The sequence below is a fragment of the Rissa tridactyla genome, chromosome 1 (genome assembly GCF_028500815.1).
Source record: "Rissa tridactyla isolate bRisTri1 chromosome 1, bRisTri1.patW.cur.20221130, whole genome shotgun sequence".
Classification (NCBI taxonomy): domain Eukaryota; kingdom Metazoa; phylum Chordata; class Aves; order Charadriiformes; family Laridae; genus Rissa; species Rissa tridactyla.
The window spans coordinates 175151029-175177576 of record NC_071466.1 but is presented as its reverse complement, the minus strand read 5'-3'; the positions used below and the strand labels follow the sequence as shown (position 1 = coordinate 175177576).

The following is a 26548-nucleotide window of genomic DNA, read 5'->3' as shown; positions in this document are numbered from 1 at the left end:
CTAACAATATGGGTGCAGCTGTACTGCGGACTTCTGTGGCAGTCTGCCAGCTGCCAGCCCAGCATCACACATCACGTTGCATTGGGATTACTCAACCTGCTCTCTTCTGTGCCCTTCAGTGGCCTGGGATAATAATGTCCAGATGTCATCTCCTTGTTTTAGTGTTGATGGATAATTAGCATCAGACTGTTTGTAGTTACATACCCGGCACTTGCCAGGTATACTTGGTCTTTCCACACATTAATACTATATCGTGTCTCGTGCACCGACCTGGAGCTGTGCAGAGAGTGTAGATCTCTTCCAGGGAAGAGATGAAGAAAACTTCATGGCAAAATTATACAGTGGATATTTTTGAGTCCTTGCTGAAGGCATGGCTGAGCTGTACTGTACAGAGGCTAAAGCAATTATCTGAAATTATCTTCCAAGACCAGTAAACATCAGACTAAAGTGGTGCTTGGGCTACCAGCCTGCAACATTGCTATCTATATAGAATTTGTCAGGGTTAGCAGTGCTAAATCGCAAGTCGTGAGTGAGGCTGCTTACTGCCAGTGCAGTCAGAGACTTAAAAACTTGCTTAGGTTTTAGTGATGAAGAACTGACTGGGAAACTGACTTCTTTGCTCTGCACAGTCATATGCTGAAGGATGAAGGAAATGAGGTCCGTATGAATACTTGGTGATCTGGCCCCTGACTCTTCAGGACCCTCCCAGTACATATTATTTCTGTGACGCATTAGATTTGGTTTTATTATAAGGAAGCAGTATAGTATGCTGTGATGCAAATTTTGAGTGCTATAATTCATCTGGTGGTGTGGTTTTCTGTTCCTGGATACTCAGTACCCGTTGCCATACTAGAAAGGATGTTGCTGTTACTTTATTGAAGTCTTCATTCCACTTTTTCTGGCATAATTAAAATGACCACTGTGTGGAGGGAGCATGTGCAAGGAGTCTCTTCAGAGCTGCATTCTTGCTACGTGGATGGATTTACTATCGGTTGCTGCCTAACCTTTCTCCCTTCTGTAGACCCTCCTCTCCATTTTATCAGTGCTGTCTTCTGCTGTAGCAATTTCTTTAATTCCCCTCAACCAAAAGCTTTGCCAGGATAATGGCTCAAAACAGCACTGCCACAGTGAGAACTTAGTGTATTATATTTATTGCATTCATTAATCTGTTAATGTATGACAATTGCTCCTTTTTCTTCTCTTTTTTTCTCCTGCTACATAAAAAATTCCCACCTCTTTTGCATGCTTCCAGTGTCTATCCAGTGTATCCTCAGAAATTCAAAGCAGACAGCCTTACATTAGTCATTTAGTGCTGCCTAGACTCAAATATTAATGTCAGAATGCAGTGTATTTTCACTAAGTACTTCCTACCAGAAAATAACGATATTTCAGCAGTGTGACAGTCTATTATGTTGAAGAACATGAGACACGGTCTAGAAATTATAATGTATTAGGAACGTAAGTGATACAGGACATTTTTCATCTTTAAAGTTATTTCAGAACTGTTTTATTTTGATTGAACTTGACTGTTGACTGTACATGAGCAAGACAATTTTGAGCACAGAACTTACTAGCTGTTGCTCTGCATCATTGGTCAGAGTACAGCTTCTGCAAGGCAGGCCCGTGGGCGGGTGGAAGCTTTCTGATGAGTAAAGTCAGGTGTACTCTTACCGACTCCCCTTGCTACTCATAAGAGAGTGCACTTTTTGCTTCTGCATCAGCAGCACTTTCTCTGACATAAGAATTGTTTTCAGAGGCGCAAATGCAACAAAAATGCCTGTATCGGACTATTCATAAACTGTCTGATATAGCTCAATAATATTGAAATATCTTTAAAATAATATTTTTCACTTACAGGTAGAGTGGGACAAAACAAAGAAGGTCGCAACTTTGAATTTTGAGGGCTATTTCTTTACATCAGCTCTTATCCTGAAAGTAAAAATGTAAGGAGGGACTTGGGACTCTTTAAGAGCTACGGTTTTAAGATGTTCTCTCGCTAACTCTCTCTTCCAAGTCTCAGTGAAGTGCTTTGCATTATTCTCAAAAGTATATATATTCATTCCATTATAACTCAGAGCAGATGTTGAATGTAGTTACCAGGCTAGTTGTGCAACGTTGCTCTTCCAGTGTAAAACATTGCTCTTCCTAATAGCTGTTTCATTGTGACATTATAAGGTGTTATGCAAAAAGGAAATTGGTTTTATGAACCAGTTGTCCCTGAAAAGCCTTCCGCAGCTGGAGGGCGAGCTAACTTGCTAGCGTAGTGAGTGGAAAGTTAGCGTCGAAACGTTTGCCGAAGGGACTGACTGGAAGAGGGATCTACTGCTCTGTTCCTGCATTACAAATATGCAAGTTCCCCAAGACTTCAGCGCTGGGAATCTGTCTAGATGCTCTGCATCAATTTCAGAGAATATGCACCTATAAACAAGTGAGCGTCAGGAAAAGAGGTGTCTGTTCATACATTCAGAAACCTGTTACAAGGGGTAGGTGGAATACAATGTGCCTTTTACAAGCGTTGTCCTTTGGTTGCTGGGTCTTGTAACCTGCATATAGGTCCTGACTTGAATTGTAAAGAGACCAACCTTAGTTGAAACCAAAGATTCTTAAGCAACTTTCCTTTTTGGAAATATATAAAAGGGCCACAAAGTATTTGTGTTACACATAATTGGTAAAGAAAATTTGTCATCACTGCTTATTTTTCTGTACTCTTCTGAACAGTGATGACTTATTTTCAGCTGGATTTTGAATTGAGTTCCAGTTCTGTGGAATTTTTCTGTGATAAAAAATGCTGTCCTAGAAACGGGTTGCTGTTTTCTGATAGGTTTGGGAAACTGATATTTCAATCCAGCATCCTGTTTGGAAGATATGCACTGATTTGCCAAGGAACGTGCAGCACAAAGATTCATGCTGTCCTTTGACAGTACTCCTTCGTGTTTCTACATTGTTATGGAATCTTTAGCATTCAGGAACTGTTAGCCTAACACAAAGAGCAGATGCTTTTGGGATTCCCTCTTTGAATTAATATCTGGTCCAAGCACCAAAAAGCAATCTTTTTTCATGTATATAAAAAGTCTTATTGACCTGTGGGAACTGAATGTATGGCTTAGAGATTAGAGCACTGTTGAATAAATTAAGTTTCTCTTCCTGGACCATTCAGTGTGATCACGGATGACGTCATTAGATCGTTTTGATATTGTGTCACCACTGTAATTTTAGGTTGGATGTTCTCCTTGTTGGAAGAAAAGATTAGGATCCGTGATTGTGCAGGGAATGTGCATTATGTAGAGGAAGGAACAGGGAAAGATGGGGCAGCAGCTAGGCAAACTTTTTAGCCTGTCTATTAGCACTGAGGGCTGATAATTCTCATTCTGTGTCTCACAGATGGAGTTTAGCTTACCTATGCTATGTTAATGCTCATTTTCAGCTACTTACTAACACCTAACGTAAACCCACCACAAGTTTCTGTAATTTTTTTCTTGTTCGCTTCTTTTAGCACTTGAATAGTCTTCTAACAACTTCTGAAGTGGCAGATGAATGCTATAAAAGCTGAGAAAATTCACAGCAAAAACAACTGTAATTTTCTAATGTAAGAGAACTGAAAATAGTTTTGACCCTACTGATCAGATATAAATATAGAGCTAAAGACAAACCTGGTTTGTTGTGCTGACACTTGAGGGTGGCGTGGACTATGAATTCTAGGCCAAGTGACCTGGGACACCTCCAGAATGATAAACCCACGTATTTTAAAGTAATAGTCTCATACCGTGTTCCTGCCAATGTTTACAACCACCTACACTTTGTTTTCTGTGGCTCAGAGTTACAGCAGCATTTAAAAGTAATTTCTATAATTTATTTTCTTAGAGGGAAAGAGAGAAGAGCAACCGGTCTTTTTTCAAACTTAAACTCTGTTATATGACTTGGTAGTTTTTATTTCTCTTCTGTAATAACAACTCTTGCAACATAAAAACATTATGTGAAATTGAGCTTTCTTAAGAAAAAGAGGAAGGTGAGGAGGGAGGATTTTCTAGCTGCCTAACTGTGGGAATAATTGGGAAGGTACAAGCATTACAGGGCATATTGGTGCTGTCTCATTTGGAAGCCCCAGACAGGGTATTTCACGTTGGTGTTTCAGAGGGGATTCCAGACCTGCCTTCTGTGGGCTCTGTGCAGGGAGCAAAGGCACACAGTGCCAGTGTTCAAAAACCAAGCGACATTTGTCTTCTCACATCTCTCCTGGCCCTGCCACAACCCCAAAAGAAACCTACTCCAGAATGCTGTGGTTAGTAAAACTTCACTGTTTGTAGGTGGAGGAGGAGAAACATCTGGATTATGATCACAAAATCTTGCAGCGGTTTGGTTCCCATTCCTCAGATTGCTCATTTTGAGTTTATTTTGGTAACACTGGAAATTTAAGTCTGACTTTTCTGCTCTGTTTCTTGTTGAGCCTTTTCGTTATCTCAAATAGTTCTCACTAAGAAATACCAGTGAGATCTCCAGGATTATAAAAGAGGTATTTCTGACTACATTATTTACAGTAAGTTTTGTTAGGCGTTACCTCTTCTCTGATCTTCCTGACCAATATTGTCATGGAAGAAGATTTGGCATTTATTCACCTTCCAAACTTCTGAATGTGTAGGTCCAAAATAGAACAACAGACTCTTTGATATTGCTTTACAGCGATAAGATAATCAAGAATGGATTGATGTTTTGGTTTTTTTCTGGAATTCATTCTTCCCAAAGATATTGACCTGTGAAATAACCCTTGGAGTACGTCTGCCCTACACTGTATTTCTATCATGGCTTTACTGTAGGCAGTTTCTTACTGGCGTGGTATAACCTTATACCCGTAGCAGAATAAACTACAGGTGTAGTGTAGAAAGTGTTTACTTCTCACTGTCTTCTATGGAGTGGGAAAAGTTCCATTTTGAAGAATGCAAATTTCTGTAATGAACTTACATTCATTAGATAATACATAAAGCTCCTGAATTCTAAATCTTCCATTGCTTGTCTGGGATTTTTATCTTATTTTATTATTTTGATATGCTGAACTAGAAGCAAAACTTAGAACTAATAAATACTTAAGGACACTAAGAACAGTCTTAACTGACAATATTTGTGTTCTCTTTACAGAATCTGGTTCTGCAATTACTGCTTCCTGTATTGGTTTGGGGAACTCTACGACACCTCCACCCGGACAGGCAGGAAAACCAGTGCCAGGATACAATGGTAAGACTGTGCTAAATGTGCAGGTAGAAAAGGATATTGCTTATAGTCCTGAGTAAGTGCTCTTTAATTTTCATACCTCATAGGAAAAGCAAATTACAGTCTTATTAACACATTTTCATCCTTCCTGTAACAGGAAGCTCTGCTTTTTTGTGTTGTGGAATGTGATTGTGAATAAGAAATTCAGTTATGATCAAGAAAATTGATCGGCTACACCTATCTTTGTTATATTCACTGTAGAAGTATGCGCTAGCCCTTTCATGTAATAAAGATACCAATGAAATACTGTGCTTTAAGGCTTTATCTTCAGTTTTTATTTCCAGCAGGGAGAAATGGTAGGCTATGGACCAACATTAAAAGGATAAGCCCTCATTGTCTCGAAGGTATTTGCATGCAGAGGCTGTCCCCAAAGGATTAAGAATGCAAAAACATTCTCATACCTGGGAAGCCCTGAGTTTTACACAGTTTTCAAGAATTACTTGAAGTCTGAAAAATAATTACATTAAAGATCAAACCATCTTCAGGAAAAGTTCTCACATCATTGGGCAGAAAGAGCTAAGCTGTTTTTTCTTCTATTACATACAAGCATAAGTGAACATTAAAGAAAATAAACATGTTTAGCAGGTCTGGGGTTTGGCATTTACAGTTACGGCATGAAGACAAGCAGTAGCTTAAAAACAACATTAAAACAAAGCTGTGAGGTCTGTCCAGAGTTGTAATAAATAGGGAAGAGTGGAAGAATGTAATTGCAGCACACATGCTATCAAATGATCGTCAGGCCTAGAAAAAAGTACGAGTAGCAAGAGTATAAAAATTTCATATGAATTTTTTTGAACATTGGGCCTAGTATAAGTAAAGAATTTCTTTGAATGGACAATGAAGGGAATGTATTTAGCATGCCTTAAAAGGGAAACATAAAATGAGCACTAAAATTCACTAAAGATTTATGAAAGAACTTTACCTCTTTCAGTTTTTGGTTTAAGGCCAATTATGTCCTGCAATGCAGCCATTCATAAAATAGTGGATCTTGAAATTACTCTGTATTGGCAGCTGTCTTTCTGTCACCCACTTCTGTTTTGATGTTGTTTTGCTGCTGTTACTATATTAATTAGAATAGATCCTTATGCCATTTAGAAGCTAGATCATGTATTTTTAGATTATACGTGCAACTGTTAATGGTTTTGGACGTTGCTAAAGTTATGTTGTATTTATGCTGTGATATAAATAGAAAGTTACAAAATCTACTTTTTTTTTTCTTGTTAAACACAGCCAAATTCTTTCCTGTCACAGTATTGCTAAAATAAACTGGTTTCTTTGCTGATTTTTTTAGAATATAAAGAATAAAAGCAGTATGTAGCTATGATATCAAAGTGCAATGGCACAAATTGCATTTAAAAGTGAATCAAGATACCATATTAATTTCTAGCTCTGTTGCCTTAAATCAAACATTATTATGTGCTTTCCCTTTGATCTACTTGAACCCCTTCCAGATAATTTCATTGTATTGTTTTCAAATTGAAGCAAGTCCCCCATTTTGAAGAATTAAGTCAGTTCTTCAGCAATTCAGGAGTGAGCAATATAGTATCTCCCTTCCCCAAATTTTTGCACATTGAAATAAAATGCTTGCAAGGAGGAGAATAAATGCTGGAATTGCTATCTTGATAAAATAGTTACAATGAACTGATTAGATTTTATTTCAGTATAATAAAAATAGGAAAATATAGGAGAGAAAGCCTTGAAAGCTACAAGGGAGTGGGTCTTTTTCATGGTGTTCTGAGCCTAAATTCTCCAAATCTAACCATACTGTTTTCTTAGATGTGTTCTTACACCATCTGAAATATATATAAGGAAAGAAAAAAGTGTTAACTGATTAGAAATGGATTTTATTTATGCCATTCTTGCTGTTTTTCGTGTCTTCTATGTTTCCATTCATCCTTTTGATTTCCTATCCCAGTTCCTCCTTCCAAGTCACTGCTTTATAAAACTGGCCTAGTGGACTTGCTGGTGCCCACGTGCTGAGCCATTGCTTTCAGCAGGCTCTTCAGTTACTTAAAAATTACCATCCTCTTTGAAGGAGTGGCTTCAGCCAGAAATGTAAACTACAGGTGTTGGCATTCTTGGGACGGATAGGATATGATATCACTCATAAGAGTCTTAGGAGAGTTGTAGTCAGAAGTCTGTCATCCTCTTTTCCCCATTCTTCTGGGATGTTTTAATACAGAATGTAAGATTATTTGTACTAATTTAGATCCAGCTGAACATTGCATTCTTTGCTAGGGCAAGCTTCAAGAAGCATGTTTTTTAAATCCATGTCCACCCAGCCCATCAAAACCTTTCCTCCCTGTTTTTTCTTGGTTTAGTCATTTCACTTTAATTCCATTTAACACAGGGTAAGCTAATATCTGTCATTCCTTCCTTGTGCCCACACCTTCAGATGGAATGGGTGGTTGTGGTAGATTTCCCAGATGACTGCATGGAAGATGCTGTTTCAGGTGTTTTTCCTTAGAAACCTCAGTACCAGGATATGAAGCTTTTACTGAAGGTGATGGGCCGGTGTCATCCAGGGAAAAGGCTTCTGTTGGGAGGTCTGGATTCTTTGCTGTACTCTAGCATTACCCTCCTGCGCAGCTTTGGGTAGTTCACGAGTTACTTTACCCCTTTCGCTAGATTAGAATAAGCCTTGTCAGCTGGGAAGCATCTTTCTGGGTTTCCTGAGAGCCTTTGAAAACCAGACACGCTTATTTACTGCTAATAGTATTTCTCACATTAACTGGGTTAGCCTCCAGTAATCTTAGTTGTTATTTCTTATTCATGTTACCTGCACACTTTTTCTTGTATTTGTCACATGTCTGAAGGGTCCTTTGCTATTTGGAAGTTTAGATTTTCCAGTATGAAGACGTCTTCTAATTTTCTGTTCTATATTTTTCCCTTTTTTGACTTTGAGCTATTTCTGCTCCCAAAGCACGAGTATTATTTAAGACTTTTTGTACTTAGGGCTGAATGTTAATAAGGTCATGATATTATCTAGTTTGGAACTCCTGAATTACTTAATTCCTTTTGTTGCTTGGTGTATTGCCATTCTGAAGCGTAACGTAAGTTGATATCCATGAAGAAAGACACCGTCCTCCATCTAAAAATACACTACTTGAGAGGAGTTCTCTTCCTATCTTATTTTTTTGCAGTGATGATTCTGGATGAAAATAAGGAACCAGTGAAGGCGAAGACTTTAGGAAACATTGTGGTAAAGTAAGCAAACTAAGTATCTTACAGTTAAGAGAAGCTTCCTACATGAGTTCATTGTCTTCTGACTGAAGTTTATATATATATTTATATATATAAAAAACAATAATTGAAATAATGAGGATTGAAAATTATGTCTTTCTCTGATATTGATACCAAACTGCCAGAACTTATAATGTCCTTTAATGTTGAAAAATTGCAAATGCAATTGCGTGAGTGAATGAGTGTGGATTGCTGTTTTTTTTTTTTCTTGGACTACAGCAAAGTGTACCATTTTCTTAATTATCATCATTTTGGCACAGGATTAAGCCTTCCTTTTGGGACACATAAGCAAGATATTGAATTATTCTCTTTACTTTTATCTTTCAGTTTAGTGAAATAGTACAGGAGTGCAGATTGACATGCTTTGGTTTACTGGTGTGATGCTGCCTCCTCTTTCACTACTTTCACTATTTCCTAATCCCAACTGATGCACATTCCTGGAGGGACAATATGTGTTTTCTGATCTCCATAAAAACAGCAAGGTGTCTCCGAGTGTGCTTTGCATGAGACTGTGTGCAATTATGGTAGTACTTGGACAAAATACATAAATACATACAGGAAAAGACTCCAGGAAGAAAAAAGAAAAAAAAAACAAAAAGAAGAAAAAACCCTGCTGTGCATCATGTAGGTGATTTTAGTACCGTTTCCCAGACTCCTGTCAGATGAGTTCCAGAAGCTTCAATATTCTTTTTGAAACTACACCTTTCTTAGCAACTTTTCTTAGATAAAGGAGCTTCTGTTTAGATAACACTGTGAACATCAATTACATTTATCTTACCTTCTGCCATCTGACTTGCCAGAACCTTACCTTACTTGTGTAAAGCTCGCTCGCCTACTGCTCCCCCCAGCACATGCCAGCTCTGTATTCTGGATGTTTTCCTCAGACAGATACTGACTTTATGATTAACGCATTAGCTGTAGTCTTGTCCATTTTCAGTCAGAGAAAATACTTCAGTTCTGAACACTTCTTACCTGCCTGCAAATACAAGTCCCAAAAGAAATGCATTCATCCACTTCTCCTGTGGTAAAATTTAGGAGAGTTGTGGTAACTCAGAGTCAGTCAGAAGCCAAAGCGTTGGGACAGGCGTACCAATGCCGATGAGTTGTTAGAAGTTAGCTGAGGACTGGGGCAATGGCCACATGAGCTGGGGATGAGGCACATCAGACAGAGGTGCAGGGGCTGGACTGTGCTGCAGAAAGGCAGCGCTAAAAATGTGGGCCGGCCGGCCGCATAGTGCTTGCCCGGGAGTCGGGGTTGCCGAGGTGTGGAGGGGTTTTTTTTGAGTACAGGTGCTCAGCTGTACTAGTGATCTAATGTAACTAGACCGCTGTGGCGATTAAGATAGCATCACATGAAGTTATTGTACTGTGTGACGGAGTTGTGTGTTTGCAGGATGAAGTCTATAACCTGCCTAATTTTCAGCATTTTAGGCGAAACCACCAGGACACACAGGCATGTGTTTAAGTGCGCATACGATCTCCCCTGAATCATCAGACTCAGATTTAGACATAGTTTTCCTGTGACACATGTAAGATTATGAATTTATTCCATTGCCAAGTATGAATAATAAAGCTCCAGCCTTTAACAGACTGTGGTTTGCAGTATCTGTAACCCAGGTGAGAGTGGGGGGCTATCTTTCAAAGCTCTTGCCTCTGTAGTGCTTGATGCCGTAATAAAATGTAGGCTTGTAATCAATGGAGAGAGAGAAAGGTATTTTGTAAGAAAATTGATCCTAGCTGTCTTAGGCATTCATCTAGGATGGAATAAATCACCTTCCAGATGTGCTCGTGTCTTTCCAGTGGCTGCAGGGGTGACACAGCTACCTTAGGGTAGGCGCTTAGCGTTATCTACCAAAAGTGAAGTGAAATGAACTCCATCCTTAGGACCTCTGCCAAACAAGCCGAATTATTTATACTAACAGGTAATGTTGGTAGATGTGTGCATACATTTCTGAGTCATTACTACCTTTAAGTGCCTGTCAGGAGTGGTGCCCTGGGTTGAGCAACACAGGACTAACTACTCTTCTAATGCTTGGGAGAACTCCACTTTTGGAAGACTCTAGTGTCTGAATTAGTGAAAATATTTACTTTACGGACAGCTAGGCTATGTGGGATTCAAAGTCTCAGTGTTTTTGAGCCTTGCCAGGTGCAGGGATGAGGAGGAGCGAGGCCTGGGCATTTGACGCAAGCTGGCCAACAGGATTATTTCATACTGTGAACATCACATTCAATATGAATTAGAAAGTTTGCTGCATAGTTCCTCTCTCTCCCTTGATGGCGGCAGTCCAGAGAACTTCTTGCCCAGCTGTTGGGCCCCTGAGCCCTTCCTTTCCTCCTGAAGCCACAGCGCTTGCAGTGTCCGACATTTGCTGTCCCCTGCTGGGAGTGCACAGCTTCTTGCTGATATAACTGGCTGAGTATAATTCTTGTATATCTTATATTAGTATCGGGATTAATACTGGTTCTTTAGTATTATTGTTAATTATTTAGTCTTATCCTATTTATCTTTCTATAGATATTTCTATAGATCTATTTATTTATATGTCAACCTTCGTGTTTCCCTGCTTTCCCCGATTCCCCTTTCTGGGAGGAGAGGGGTCATTGGGTGATAGAATAATTGTCTAAACTACAATAAATTGTTATGGGTTTTCTCAAACCATAACAAGTTGATACTGCCATATTGGAAGATCCTGTTTGGGGTTATTGTCAAAGCTAGAATTTACCTTCCTTGATGTGGCCCCATATTTAAGTATTTATCTTAAGGGATTACAAACGTGTTTTTTGTTGTTGTTGATTGTTTTGTTTTGTTTTATCTTGCCCAGCATGACTTTTGCTGCAGTCAAATAAATTGATGGGGAAGAAGGAGGGATTTTTGTTATGTTTTGGTTTGGTTTTTTGCCTTGGATCACTCAAGAAAGAGTAATGGCACAGGGACACTATTATTTTATCATGTCCCTGTTTATTGTAATATCCATTCTGAAATAGGGAGGAGAGTATGGGGGAAAGAAGTGACATTGAATCATTAACATAGTCGATATTAAAGCGATTCTGAAGTAGGTTAACTATCTTTATCTTCCAGCCTTTTTCCTGACATAATCTTTTGAGACAATAGGATCTCTTTAAAATTCATTCTGCAGCCTAACAAAAAAAACCCAACCAACCAACCAAACAAACCCAAGCCCCCCAAAAACCCCAAGAAAACAAGGTAAAGATACTGTTGAGCTTTAGCAGGCTAATTGTGGATTTTGTAACACTTCCAACATTTGAATCTTTAGACTGTTTACAGAAGTTGATTTTCGGATATTATGGTTTGCAGTTTCTTAACACTTTATTCCAGGTTTCATTCTGGTAAGTGACAATTTGCTGCAGTGTGTGCTTGTTTTTTGATCATAAAAATCTGTGGTTGTTAGGCTAAGGCATCATATTTTGTATTTTCTGCTTCAATAAGCTAAGCAGTTATTTAGCTGTAAAAATTTTTTCATGTTTCGATTAGGGCTAGTTTTCATAAAGCCCTCCCGCAAAGAAGCCTTTCCTCTCTTCAGCAGACTTCTACATGTAAAGACCCCTTAAAAATACTGGGGATGATCCTTGTTACTAGCAGTGTTTGTCACCCCAGGGACATGTCCCCGTGCCGCTAGAAGAAAATGGGACAGTCAGGATAGTTTTGACTATTACTCTGTTGTACAGTCAGCAGCAAAATATGGTGTACCATTTTAGAATAAACACAGGTGTTTGCTTTATCTGCAGCATACGCGAGTTGAGAAATATTCTTCAGTATTTCTTGGAAAGGAGAATGGTATTGTAAGCAGTGTGTGGCCAGCTGTGCAAAAGTGATGTGCTGCTGCTCTTGGTTATTTTTATCCCAGTCTAACTCCCGGTAAAGGCTGTTGGGGGCTGCTTGAGGCCTGCAGTGCTCATAACTATAGTTATGAGTTTAAAATACCTATTCTTACAATAGGGTTTTAAACCTTAATTTTGACCTGCAGGAGTCAAATACTTTAGAAAGGTAATTCTTAAATCTAATTACTCCATCTTCCTGCCCCAAGTACGTTCTTTTCTTTACTCATCTGCCAACTGATATCTGGTTTTTTCCATATAATGATCATCTATGCCCTTTGGAAAGTTTTTTTGCTGACAAGAACTCTCATACAGGCTAATTCACCTGGACAATGCAATAATACTTTTGACTTCACAAGTCTTTCAGGATAAAGTAATCAAAAGCAGTGTCACAACATTTATGATGAAAGGGCAAGGGAAAATGAAGATGACTGCAGCTCATGAGGTTGGGCTTGTATGAATTGTTTCTAAATTTACTTTTTTTTTTTTTTTATAGATAGAATCTTTGGACATGAAAGATTCTGAAGATTTATTCTGAAGTGAAAATGATAGCAGCAATGACCTCCATTTCCATTAGCAAGACCAATCTGATTTAGTTGCACACTTCTGCCAGCATTGTTCTTGCGTGCTTGTAACTAATACGCACTTGAAAATGTGTGTGTGTATGTGTGTGTATGTAATTGTGATTAGCCATGAGAATTTTTTAAGAAGTTGTCTGTTCTCAAAAGGAACATGAGCAAAGAGAAATCCCATTTAAATTCCAGTGCAGTGGGAAACTCCGTTTTGCTCTTGTACATTATAAAGCTCGCAAACCCGTTATGTTTATTTTATGAAGCAGTTTTCAGCACTGTCTCATTAGCTAGCATTATTCTTTATATTCACCCACAACAGCGAGAGGACTACGTTTGCCTTACGCTCATTCTATCCAGAGAGTAATGCCTGCCAGTAAATTTCCCGCTGGATCATAGTTACACTTCTTCTAGTGTTTGTATAGTTAATATTGTGCCATAAAAATGGAGGTTTACAGGATAAGTATTTACAAATTTGTTTTACTGATCTTCACCACACAGAATCACATAAATATTTCTGTTCCAGAAATATTCCAGAAATATTTATGTTCAGAAGGAGGTGAGACAGTGTAGTTACATCACACAGCGATTCTGAAATGCTTTGGTTGCATTAGTTAAATTGCATTGTGTGAGAGGTTCTGCAGACCTTTAATGTTGTGGGGCTTTTTACGTGAATTTGGGATTAGTGGAGGAAGAGGAAGGAAAATTATAATGTTGTATCAGTAGTTAAAATTATTCAAATGATGATTCACCCCATTAAATCAAGTAAAATCATTCAAAACTTTATGTACAGTGCTGTAAGAGTGTAAAGTATTGAAAAATAATTTTTATTCATGAGATTTTTATAAAGAAAGGGTCACAATAAATTTACAGCTTTTTGTAATTTTAGATTCTAAGTTAGCTGAACAGAAATGTGACAGGACTTTTGAAGCAAATACCATAAAGTTTATATCCTTTAGTGGAAGAGATGTTGTTCATAAGTAAGCAACCCATTCACAGTTTCACTATTTGTGGTACTGTGTTCAGTCTTTATACATTATTCAGGGTGCACATAGATGTTCAATAAAAAGCTTGCTCATTTACTATTTCTTAGGATGCATTAAAAAAATAGTCAGTATCTATGTGGAAGTCTGAAGCAACCTGAAGCCAGGAATGTAATCATTAAGGTGCACAATAGAAATGCTAACCAAAAGAGCTTAAAGGGAAGAAAAGGGAAAGAAAAAGATGTAATCTTTGGCAGCACATTGTAGTACCTCAATTTCCCTTTAAGAAAATACAGAAAAGTCTTGTAAGACTTGATGGGTCACCATATGGGTATTCTAACTTGGGATATGCCAATGAGAAACGTCATAGGGTTTGTTTGCACTCCTCCCCTTCCCAGGAAGAAAAGGAGGTGGGGAGGCGATGGCAGTGGTTTTACATAGTGAAAGCAAGGGGAGACTCTGGAGCCAAGAGAGGCGTATATGGCCTTAGCTCAGAAGAAAGACAGTTAGATAGGAGCTACCTGAGATGCCAAAATAGCTGCTAAGATCTTATTGTTACCAGTGTCTAAGTAATGAACGTTGCCAGTTTTTCTCTGTTGGTGTGTGACACTATTGCCAGTCTGTGCTTCCAAAAGGATATATTCTTTTATCATTAAATTACATCCAATGATAAAAACCAATACTCAATATTCTGAAATTTCCTTCTATGAATATAATAATCCCCAAAATTCAAGTACTTAGACACTCTAAGAAACGTCTCTCATATGTGATTGTTCTAGAGTGTCTGAAGGGGATTAAGCTCTATCTCCATTGCTTGAATTGTTTTTATTTTTTGTCATTTTAATGATGTGGTTTGTCATTGTGGAAGTGGTTTTTAATGTTTTCCTATTAATTTTTAATGTATAAAATAAGCAAATAAAAAAATTACAAAAAGAAGCAGAAAATTAGAGGCAACCCAGCAGAGGACACGTTGCAGACCCGTCTGAGTGGCTGCCCTTAAGGAAGATTGCTGGAGGGGGAAAAGTGTTGCTTGTAGAACTGTGTAAAGAAGGTGCGTCATCCTGCATAGATGACTTGCAATACGTTCTTGTAAGTGAAGGTCATACACCAAGGATCAGTGAGAATGTTCTAGTTTATAAGGTGAAGGACTGTACCCTAGAAAGCAGTGACTTTCAAAGGAGCTTTTTATGTTACGGCGGATAAACCTCTGAATACACAAGATTTTTGAATGAAAGGTAGCTAGCTGCCAGTGTAACTAAGCAGGCAATATGATCCCTTTTCAGTAGGGAAACTGAAAAGGAGCTATTATTATCTGTGGATATAATGTTAGTAAAACCAGTAATATATTATGTTCAGTTTTTATGTCCATATTTCAAAAGGCTATTGAGAAACTGGCCGGGTGTTGGAGAAGATATGAATGAGAGTTGCTTGAGTGCTGGAAAGCTTGGCTTAAAGAAACTTACAGTTTAACTTGTGGTATGTAGTGTGTCCAAGATCAGTTAAGTGATGACTTTTTCAAAGTCAGGAAATACCCACAGGACAAAGACATCTTTGAGAGACTGCTGTTTAATCTAGCATGAGGAGATTGGAAGCTGAATCTAGATACTCAGATGAGAAGTAAAACACACCATTTTAACAGTGAAAGTATTAAACCATTGAAAGAAATTCTTGGGAATATGGTGGTTTTCTTTGACACCTCTAAGTCAAACTTGGATATCTATCTTAAAGGTACACTGTCATTTAACCAAAAGTTACAGGCTTGGGACATGATTTAGTAGATGTCATCCTTTAAGCTGTGTTATATGGGAGGTCAGATTAGATGATCCTGATGAACCTGTGCAAAAGATTTCTCTCCTTGCTGGCAGCCTACATGTGTTTTTTTTTTATCAACTTTGTCTTTTCCATTTACAAGTGAAACAATGAGTGGGATTTTCAATGTGGGAAACTGTTTCAATGTTGGGCCAAAGATAGGTTTTCTAATAGATTTCTGACTGAGTGCGTCGGTAGCGTTTGAACTTCTTTTTTAACCTTTTCCAAACAGTTTCACTATTTTTTGATGCTTTCTGCCTTCCCCACTAAACTATAGGGTTTTTTTTTCTGCAAAATCCACAGTAAAACCAGCTACTTCTGTGACCTCTTTCAGCTGGTATTTCAGGAATATTTCATAAAGACTGGTGCATGCTCGAGATGCTCTCTCTTTTCTTGCCCCTTTCTCCACCCTTTTTCCAGTGCTGTTGTTCCTCGTATCCGAAAAAGCTTCTAGATTCCAGATGGCTTTCAAACTTACAGTCAAAAATTTTAGGGGTTATGTTTATGCACAGCACTACATAAATGCTGAGTAATAACATAGCTGCCAGTCAAGATGATTTAGCTCCATTCAGAAGCCCAAACTCATTTAACAATGGCTTATATTTGCTTTGACTGGCTGTAATGAACAGCCTGTGAGTACCGTTGTCTACCATAAAATAAAAGAATGTCTTTTCTGAAACTCAGCAAGGTAGCATCTCTGAGAGTTTTTTTGACTTTCATATGTACTTTCAGAAATCTGCTTTTCTCTGTAAATTATATTTTGAGTGTTGTGTCTATAATTGCTTTTTCCATCAACAAGGAATCTTACATCATTTTGATGAGTCGCATCCTGAAAGGATGTGACACAAAGAGTCAGATTTTCTTGGGCTAACCTAAAGGGGGGCTGTTCTGTATAAGGTCAGCCACCATTGTATGAAAAATAAATGAACTGTAAAACAATGCTTAAAAAACAGATAGTGATTGTCATTTAAAATTCTCTAGCAGAAAACAGTTACTGTGAAAGCAGTTCAGAGTTTTTCTGCGATGCTGCCAAGCTCACCTAATCTGTCTGAGTTTCTCCACTTCATAATGAAATTACCTTCTTATCTTTGTAAAGCGTAACCAGAGTGGATCTTTGTAAAATGAACCCATATAATTTACATCATTAATTTGTACAGTTTACCTAGTTTTCTTGATGCCATTCTAAATGTATTCAACCTTGAAATGAGAAATGAGCCTGGATCGGTATTCCTGTAGTTCTGCAATTGTCACCTTAATTTCACTGGAGTAAATGGAGAATAGCATCATTTGTACTGTTGTTGCTGTACTGCTTAAAAATTGGCCTGAGATCAAAATTCAGACCTATAAATCCTTATTGAAGTTTGAAATCCAAAGGTAAACTTTTCTCAAGTTCAGGTGCTTTGATTCAGCTCAGTGTATCTTTTTGGCTTGAACCTCGACTTGAGTTTGAAACTGCGCCTACTCATTGCTAGTTATACGTGGGATGAGGTGACTGTAGTTAGCCTGATCCAAGATAGCCGGTAACACATTTGTATTTTAGAAAAAGCTGGCATGCTTGTCTTGAATTTGTATTTGTCAAAGCTCATGACTGTCCCCTCCAGAAGGAAGAAGCAATGATGAGATAGAAGATGCTGCCAGAGTTAACGACTATATGAAAAATCCAAGCAAGAACAGTGTTAAGGGAAGGCTTATCTTTAAACTGATAGCAGATGCAAAGGCTCAGCACTGGCTGGTTTGTGGCTTGGTGTGCAGGATGAGAGAGGGAGAAGTTAACAGATCGCTAGAGAAATACAGTAAATACCTTCCAAAGGGAAACCAAGCAAAGCAACTTCTTTGTATATTGTGGAAATGATGATGAAGGAACTTACCTCCTTCTGTCTTAGTCTTCTGTGCTCCTGTCACTTGTAAAAGGAAAGCAGGATCCTGTCTAGGGCAATCATAGCTGGTGGTTTTGGTCAATATATCCTCTTAAAAATAACTCCAAAATGCCTTGAGTATCAACTCAGTGTTTGGCAAAGAGGCAACAGTTTTTGAATATAGAACTTTTGTAGGTGTGTGTTGTTTCCTAGGGAGAACAGACCCAAACCCAACATCTAAAAATGTTACTTTTTTTATGAAGGGGTTGAGGAAAGGAAGAGATGTTGGCTTTCAGGTTGCTGTTATTTTCTGACTATCTGATTTTCTCTCTTCTGGCTCCTTTCATGTAATTATGATCCAGTTCTGCTCCCTTTGGAATTCATGGCAGCGTTCCATGACAGCAGTGGAATGAAGGTATTTTTGGCTCTGGGGATTTTAATCCTGATGTCCTGGCAAAATTCCAATACATGTAATTATGTTCTGTCAAGATGAATTCTACCTTTATTAATTATTTTTGTTTGATTGGCACCTGGATATTCTAGGAAGTCATGATGCTAAGAACTTTACTATCATGGAAGAACTGCATGTGCCCGTTGCTCTGGAATTATTTTGCCTGAAAGATGGACACGTGGAAGGCGGCATCCACTTTTGTTTAGTAGATGGAATGGAGTCCTAACTGCAAGTAATCTTTTACAGAAAGCCACGGAGGCACAATGGAGGCACTGTTCTCACATTGTGTCTGTATTGTGCTGTGCTTTGCGCTACAGAGATACCTGCAGTAGCCAGTAGCTTAGCAGTGGGGTTTCCATAGACTCACGAAATATGCACTGTGGATGTACTTATCATTGCAATGTGCTTAAAAAAAAAAAAAAAAAATCGACCACAAGAAAAAACAGAGAAACAAAAAAAAGCCCCAGCCCCGCCATCCAAATGGTGGGCGCAGGGATTATATTTTTGGTGATACGTTGCTTGCTTCTGTGTTTAGATTTCTAAACAATTGTGGTTCCAGAAAGGAAAATGTTTTTTTGATTTCAGCAAAAAATAAAATTGCTGAAATTACTGCAAAGCACTGAATAGAGCTGTGGAGAAATTATTAAGGACTTTGTCAATACAAATTTTCTTTTCTCTCCCATCACAAGGATGTTTCAGGCTGTGAAATAAATTTAAAGTGCAAAATGTGCAATGACTGAGGCTGTTATGAATTGCTATGCTATTAGCAACCAGGCAACAACCATAGTAACTACCATTCTCTAGTGGTTTTTCTTGAATCTAAACAAGAGGTTTTTCTTTTAAACTCATACATACACAAATGCCAGGATCAATATATTGTTTTCCTAATCTGTGTTTTTTTTTTTTTTTTCCCAAGGCAAATACTCTGTAGGTCATGTTTATGTATCGCAAGGATGCTTACTAAGCTTGAAAGGCTTAAAATAGGCCAGTGAATTCCCTCCAGATGGGCACAAGCCAACCTACCCTCCTGAAGCCTGGGTGACTACTTAGGAAGTGTCTTGGCATTTCTGGCCTTACCTTAACCATACTTCCAGGGAATGTGATTTATAGGATGTGTTGAGCCAGAACACTCAGAGAAAGTAGTAATATTCATAGTAGTATATTCTATTATGCTCATCAAGCTGAATTAAGCTGAAAAAAAATGGGATTGTAAAAAATCATGGATTTGAATCATTACTAGATGGTATGGGCTTTTTAATGTAGCTTGTACTATTTATACCATATTTTGGTTAAAAAAAATAAATATGTATATATAAAAAGTAATTATTTTTGTAAATGTAAGGTTAGAAATGGGCATGTGACTGAGCTGGTAGCGCCTGTTCTTGTGACCTGAACATCATAGGAGACTTGTAATGATATCAGTGTTGCTACCCTACAGAAGGGTGTTTCACTGCTAGAGATGTTGCCTTTTGGTGTCATAGGGACATTATCAAAGTAGAAAACAAAATACCTCTGGCTAAAAATTTTTTGGTTAGGAATGCAGGCACACGCTAGTAAAATCTGTATGAGGCATTTAGGATTTTATCTGTATAAATGCTTGCTTGCAAGTTCTCTCTCTGTTACTAGGGTTAAGCGTCATAAAACTTGTGTTGATATGTCTGAATGTGGATCTTTAGGCAGTTCAAGTGAGCTGTGTTTAACCCTATCAGAGCTTTGAAGGAAAAAACCAACGATTTCTTTGTTACCTGAGACTTCTGTAGCTTCTCTTCTTCCAGCAGATATGTATGTGAAATATGCCATATTGTGTCATGCTCACATCCTCGCCTGAAGAATGGGTGTGTAGCGTGCATTGAAATCTCAACTAACGAAGCAATCCAAAATTTTGCAGCTTCGCTTCTTAAAAAAAAAAAAAAAAAAAAAAAAAATTGTTATTTTAGAAAGTTCTAAAAGGAACTGTTATCAATATACTTTCAAAGAAAATATTGTATTTGTAGTACAGTATGTAGTGTTTACTAGACCAAACATTATTTTACTGAAAGCCAGAGATGCTTATGTTACATAAAAAGTATGGTCTGGATACAGTTCAGAGATATATGCACGTATACCACAGCAGATACATGGTCTTTTTGATCTATTATCAGCATATTAAACAGAACTGGTTTCTGATTGTACAGCCAATGATTATTTATCTGAATGTAAAGTATGAATGGAAAGCATGAGTTGTACTCATTACTGTGTTTCTAACTGCTTCACTCTGCTCTTTTTGATTTAAGGTTGCCTTTGCCTCCTGGAGCATTCTCAGGCCTTTGGGAAAATCAGGAAACATTCCAGAAGTTATATTTTCAAAAATTTCCAGTAAGAATTAAAAAATGAATTATATAAACTTTTGGTTCTCCTGCAGAACTTAATGATAGTAGATTTAAACTGGATAACATACAAAATTATCATACATTATTTTAATGAGAGATCTTCGATATATGTGTTACAGAATTAAAAACATTTCAAGGTAAAACTTCCTTCACACATACATTAAGCTGTTGGGCACACCGTTTTTGTTTTTGTTTTTTTTTTTTTTTTTTTTTTAAGATCTGAAACAGTAGAAGTAAACACCAAGCTTCTGAACATAACGTTTGGTTTATTTCATTTGATCTAATAAAAGATAGAAGCCTCACAACCTTAGACTAGCATAGCTTCAAATATACTATTGCTGATGACACGCAGGCGTTCTAACTTAGTCCAAAATATACACTTGCCCACTGTGCATGCAAATACTTTGGAGGCTCCTTACTGAATTAGTTACGCTTACGCGTCAGATGAACTGCCCAAGGACTGGCTTCCTCCTTTCCTTACAGAAATACGTAGATTGATCCTATGTGAACGTCCAAAATGGAAGGTTTGATTCAATAAAAGTAAATGAATGAATTGATCAGGCAAATTATTTTTTATGTGCACTTGCATCACAATGGTAATCGTGTATTTTTGGATTCAGCAAACAGAAATATCTTTAGGGGCAATTTGACAACTGTCATTGTGTTGTAACAATTCCATTCTCCCTGTGTAGATTCAGGCAATGTCGTTCTCCAAGCTGTCAGAGGTCAAAGAAAGCAGATGGGAAAAAATCCAGGTTTATGTATTGTTTCCGTTCTGTCTTAACAAAGACTACAAAACCTTTTCTGGAAAGGGATCTGCATGGTACATTATGACATAAGAATGGTGAAAAATGTTAGAGAATTAAACCTCTCGGGCACCGAAAACGTATTGCATTTGAAACAATCAGTTTTGTTTGTTGATTTCACAGGAAATGGATGGATGGTCCTAGTACTATTTCTGAGTTTATTTTTTGTTGTGTTGTGTTTAGGGATATTATGATACTATGGATGCAGGTTATATGGATGAAGACGGCTACCTATATGTCCTGTCTCGAGCTGATGATGTGATCAATGTTGCTGGACACAGAATTTCAGCAGGTGCAATTGAAGAGGTGAGCATTGCCTGATAGGAGAACAGGCGAGTGAAAGATGAATAAAGAAAGCCGAGACTGAAAATCTCACAAAATCTCTCATTTTCTTTCTGCTTTTTTTTATTGCATTTGCATTGGGACTTTTAACTAAAACATTAATTGTTTCAGGTCCTTCCTATTATTGTGCTTCACAGGACCATAATAAACTTAGTCAATAATAAGCAGTTTGTACCATGAGATTGATAAAACAGTCATGATTTGACATTTAAAGGTGGAGTTAAGGGGTGCTATGGTATCATGAGAAGCATTCCTGTAAGCTCTGATAACATACTTATTTGGGAATATGGTAAGGTAATGTGGGGTCAGTATGCCAAGCAGTTTCACCAGCTTCTGTAGTTTCTTAAGAGTAGAAACTTTTATTCCTAAAATACAGTTTTTAGTTCACATAGACTCACATTCAGTGCTTTTTCTTGAAGAGTTTCCTCTACAGTTTCTTGAGAGCTGTTTTGTCTCTTCTTGTATGAGCAGTGCTAAATGAACAACGGAAATTTCTGTAAAAAAGTCCTGCTGTTAAATTGAAAGTCATTAATGGTAATACCCATGCAACTCAAAAAGCTGAAAATAGTGCAGTTCATAATAGTATCTGAATTTCATATCATTGTTCACTCACCTCTCTGGAACCGCTGTGATTGATTGCCAGTTACAAATTTCTCTGATGACATATCAATTGCTTATTCAGGGAGTGTAGGAAAAGGTGTGCTGGGCATGTACAAGGGAAAAATGCACTTTTAAGAACTCTGAATTTAACTCTTCACTGAATCTTCACACAAACTAATTCACACAAAGTTCACACAAACTAATCTGTTAGTAATTTTTTGCTTTATAATGTCGATTAGTCTAGTGACTATTTTTTTTTTTTAAAGGCTAGAAAACTTAGAATAGAAGAAATTCAGATAAACATAGTCAATCCTTCGAGAATCGATCAGCCAGTTGCTGCCCTGATGTGGGTCTACGAAGCCATAAAGGTGGCTCTCAGTCTGCTTAAACTTCTTTCCTTTTGAAGTCAGTTTTTTGTGTTGCTTTATTAAAGTGCAGCAGGGAGTCTCGTCCCCAACCCTTACTGCTCTACTGCGCAAGGGCTGAGCTGGGCATTGTTTCTTTGCTTCAGGCTGAATCTGAAGCTAGTTTAACAAATGATGAATTGAATCACCTCGTCAGCTGTATTACCTTTGTATCCGTCCTCCCCAGCTCAGTGTCTCTGTTTTTCTCCCTGCTAGTTAGGTCTTTCCCCTAGAAACAAAAAATGTTTTGTCACTACAAAATTCTAGAAGCTTTTCTATTCACCTTTTGAACAAAGCTAAAAACCAAGAGTGTTGTTAATGCATGCACAGCAAATTGCTAGTTAAATGGGAAAGCGTTAACAAGACCACAATTAGCTCTTCAGTAAGATCAGTAAATACAGAATTAGAGGTTCATTGAATCGCCATCTAATTAAGTGACAGTCACCTTGTTGAGCAAGTATATTATCTCTATTTACATTACAGCTGCATTACAAGCTTAACAAGTTTTTCCTTAGTGCTTTGACTAAGAATTTCAGCTTCGTTATGTTTGAAACAATTAGTTTCTGTGTCTAAGATATCTATTAGTATCATTGGTGCTCCATCTTCATTGCAGTGCAGTAGGTGTTACTGTTTACCTTGCCAATCGGGGAATGTTAGCCACTTTGGTAACCTCAGCTTGCGTTGATCCATCCATCTCTTTTGTTTGTACATCCATGGTGTCCCTGCTTGCCTTAACTCTTTCTGAAAAAGCCCAAATCAAATCTTCGCTATCTAAGGAAACAGACTTGAAATTGAGGAATTTACCATGAGAAATTCCCTTCCTGGTGGTGATTTGCTGGTGATTTTGCTGGTTTATGCTGACGCATCAGACATCCATCCTTGTGCCCAGTGATCATTCCAAGAATGCCATTTCACTTTCTTTAAATTTTTTCGTACTTTTAAACAATTTTAAAATGTCTAGTGCTGATTTTATTATTCTTTTTATCTGTTTTACAAAGTTCAATAATTTTTAAATTGGTATTTACACTTTCAATCATTTGACATTAGCTGTCCCAAAGTCAAAGGCATGTTGATAGGATTTTGGATAAATTAGTGAAGAACAATATTACAGTGACTGCAGTATTCCAGCTTAACATAAGACTTTTATGAACAAGTGACAGACTGAATGACAGAAACAAACTATTACAAAACAAGCTGGCAACACTTAAATCTCCACTGTAGGGGTCCTGTTGATGCCTGATAGGTAATTATGGTATTGATGGTAATATCAGTTTACTGCAGACCTTTTTCCTATGTTTTTGTGGAAAGCACAGTTCCTCTGGTATACCTTACTAATCTGCTTTTCCATAATTCATTGCATTTTCTTCTTTTTCTTTTCTTTTCCTTTTTTTTTTTTTTTGTGGCAATCAAGTTTCTGTGGTCAGGTCAAGAAGTCAGAGCAGGAAAGAATGGGTATTTATAGCAGAAGTGGAATGCATTATTGAGGCTCTGGGCTAGAAGTGACAGATGCTCATAGGTGTGTGTGATGCATTGAAATACCATGGAGATTTGGAGTTCCATAAGACCCATTCCTGTATGATTTGTCATTTTGGATACAGTGACTTCTAGACAATGTAGACTGCATCTGAATGCAAACGCACTTGTGTATATTTAGCTTCAGCATTTTTGCAGCAGGCTCTTCTGCCCTTCTAGTTCTGGGATGAGCCCACCCAGAACGAACTCCAGGCTGTTGCACTTGCTGTTCTAGACACAGCTTGTGCACATCCCATTTCATTACTGTGAAAAACCGACAGTTTCAAAAGGTGTGCATAAATGGTTCATGCTTTTGTACTTCAATAGCGCATGCTTCTATTATTAAGCTAAGTATTTCCCATTTGCTTTTCCATAGCATGGGACATTTCTGGGATCGTAGTTTGTGAAGTGAGTATAACTTCCATCAAACAAAGTATGCAAGAAACGCTTTGTGCAGATTTATTTTGCTAAAAGCTACTTGGTGTGTGTCGTAGTGACCATGGCACAGAGAGCCAGTTTCTTCTTCCTGGTTTGACTACAAATCTTAATGATGGTGAAATCTGCATTTAGGGTGGGTTATGTGAGACCCTTTGAATTGTTCCTTCCACCATCGGTTTCACAACCAGGTCACACAAGAGCCTCCCTTTTGTTAACTGGAACAGCAGAGATTCAGCTTTTCCTTCCTTCAGGGTCTTTTCCCTGTCTTCTCTGTACCTTTCCTGTCGTCTTCCTCATGCTTACGCCACTGTGTGAGTAGCCAATGCAAATGCGGTGTTCCTACTTAAAAAAAAAAAAAAAAAAAAAAAAAAGCCTTTATTCTTAAAACTTCTTTTAGTTAGTCTTCCTTTCACTCATCCCACTGCCTTTGATTTTGACAACACAGCGTGTGAAGATCTGTTATTGGCACACGTATAGTTCTTGTATGCACAAATAATTTAATATACACAGTCACATTATGTGACCGCTGTGTGGCCTTTGTGTGCACAGCCATGTTAGGTCCTCTTTGTGGTTGAGTACAGAGGACGTGTTGAAAGCACTGTTGACAGCAAGATGCCCCAAGGGACACGGACAACTACATGAAAAGAGCCAGTTGCTTTGGAAGAGGATTCACAACTGCTGATATCTTAAGTCCAACTTTGTCCCAGACTTAGTGACACACTTCTGAGTATGTACGAGACATCTTGGTGACTTTTTTCCAGGAAGTGAGAACCTCAGCTGGCTAATTGGAAAGAAAAGAGAATCTCTCACTTCTTTTCCTAGAAGATATTAGCGCTACCGTCCATCACCTGTATAATCGTGTAAACGTGTAGTAGGAAGGAGGGGACTAGTTTAATTCTGGGTTTTGTCTACGGCGGCTGAAACCTAATGTTTCCAAGAGAGTGAGCTGAACTAGGCTGTCTGCAAGCTGAGGTTGGGCCTGTATTTGGCTTTGGTTGGAACTATGCCTTTGTGCAGCAAAGAATGAAAAAGACAGAAGGAGCCAGAGAGAATAAACCAACGTGACTGTAGCGCTGTAGTAGGGGTGCTTCTGTGGTGTTGGACCTTACTCCATGCACTTAACTCCATTTTATTTGTAATGTTAGACTAATGTTATTTGTTCCAGCAAAGATCTTACTAGCAAAACCAAAGGTGTGATACTGTCCCAAAGCTGTAAGCAAATCACCTTTGCTTTGTTCTATATTTGTATATTGTGCTGCCATAGTTTTTATTTCTTTATGTATTTATTTATTTATGTTTGAAAACTACATGTAAGTGTGTATGAAAATACACACATGTGCATCTGCAACATGTGTAATTGGAATCTCAAGGTGTACTGAGTAAATACTATCTGCTGCCAAAATGTAAGAAATAAGTCTATTTCTTATATCTATGCCTATGGATTTTTTTCATTGAAATGTTCAGTTATTATTAGTTCAGTTCAGTTTTATTTTCTCTCTCTCAGTGTGTTCTCTTCCATCCCGCTGTGGCAGACTGTGCCGTTGTGGGCCAGGAGGATTCTTTGAAAGGACACGTTCCGTTTGCACTGTGCGTACTGAGAGAAGGTGAGAGCTCGCTGCTACTGATGTTCTTAAGACTTGCAAAAGTCCCAGAAGGGCTAAAGGATATGAAATTCTTCACTAGGCATAAAGATAGAAGAGGAGAAGATTTTGGAAGAGATTGTTGAGCGAGTTAGAACTAACATTGGTCCAGTAGCAGCTTTCCAGAAGGGGGTGTTTGTGAAACAGCTACCAAAAACACGCTCTGGCAAGATACCACGTTCAGCTCTTTCTGCGCTTGTCAGTGGAAAGCCATATAAGGTAAGCTGGAGATGTACACTTTAATGAATTAGGCACATGTGTGCATCCAAAGACACAGCATCATGGTTTCGATTCTCTAAACCATTCTGCAACTGGCCCATGACTTCAGGTAGTACATTGTATTTTATTTCCACTATAGCTTACCCAAAAGATTTTCATGTTCCAGAGCTTTCCAGATATTTTTTTCTTGATTGCTTTTGAAGGCTCG

At 38.1% G+C, this 26548-nt stretch overlaps 1 protein-coding gene across 2 annotated transcripts in view; it reads left to right on the top strand.

Annotated features, from left to right (window-relative positions):
* Positions 1 to 26548, top strand: part of ACSS3 (acyl-CoA synthetase short chain family member 3) — a 93323-nt gene that overhangs the window by 64706 nt on the left and 2069 nt on the right. For both annotated transcript variants that reach the window (XM_054207198.1, XM_054207190.1), the window contains 6 exons: positions 5131 to 5226; positions 8406 to 8469; positions 20284 to 20365; positions 21369 to 21491; positions 25986 to 26085; positions 26165 to 26340. In XM_054207198.1, the coding sequence (XP_054063173.1) occupies positions 5131 to 5226; positions 8406 to 8469; positions 20284 to 20365; positions 21369 to 21491; positions 25986 to 26085; positions 26165 to 26340 (641 nt within the window). The remainder of the gene's footprint in view (positions 1 to 5130; positions 5227 to 8405; positions 8470 to 20283; positions 20366 to 21368; positions 21492 to 25985; positions 26086 to 26164; positions 26341 to 26548) is intronic.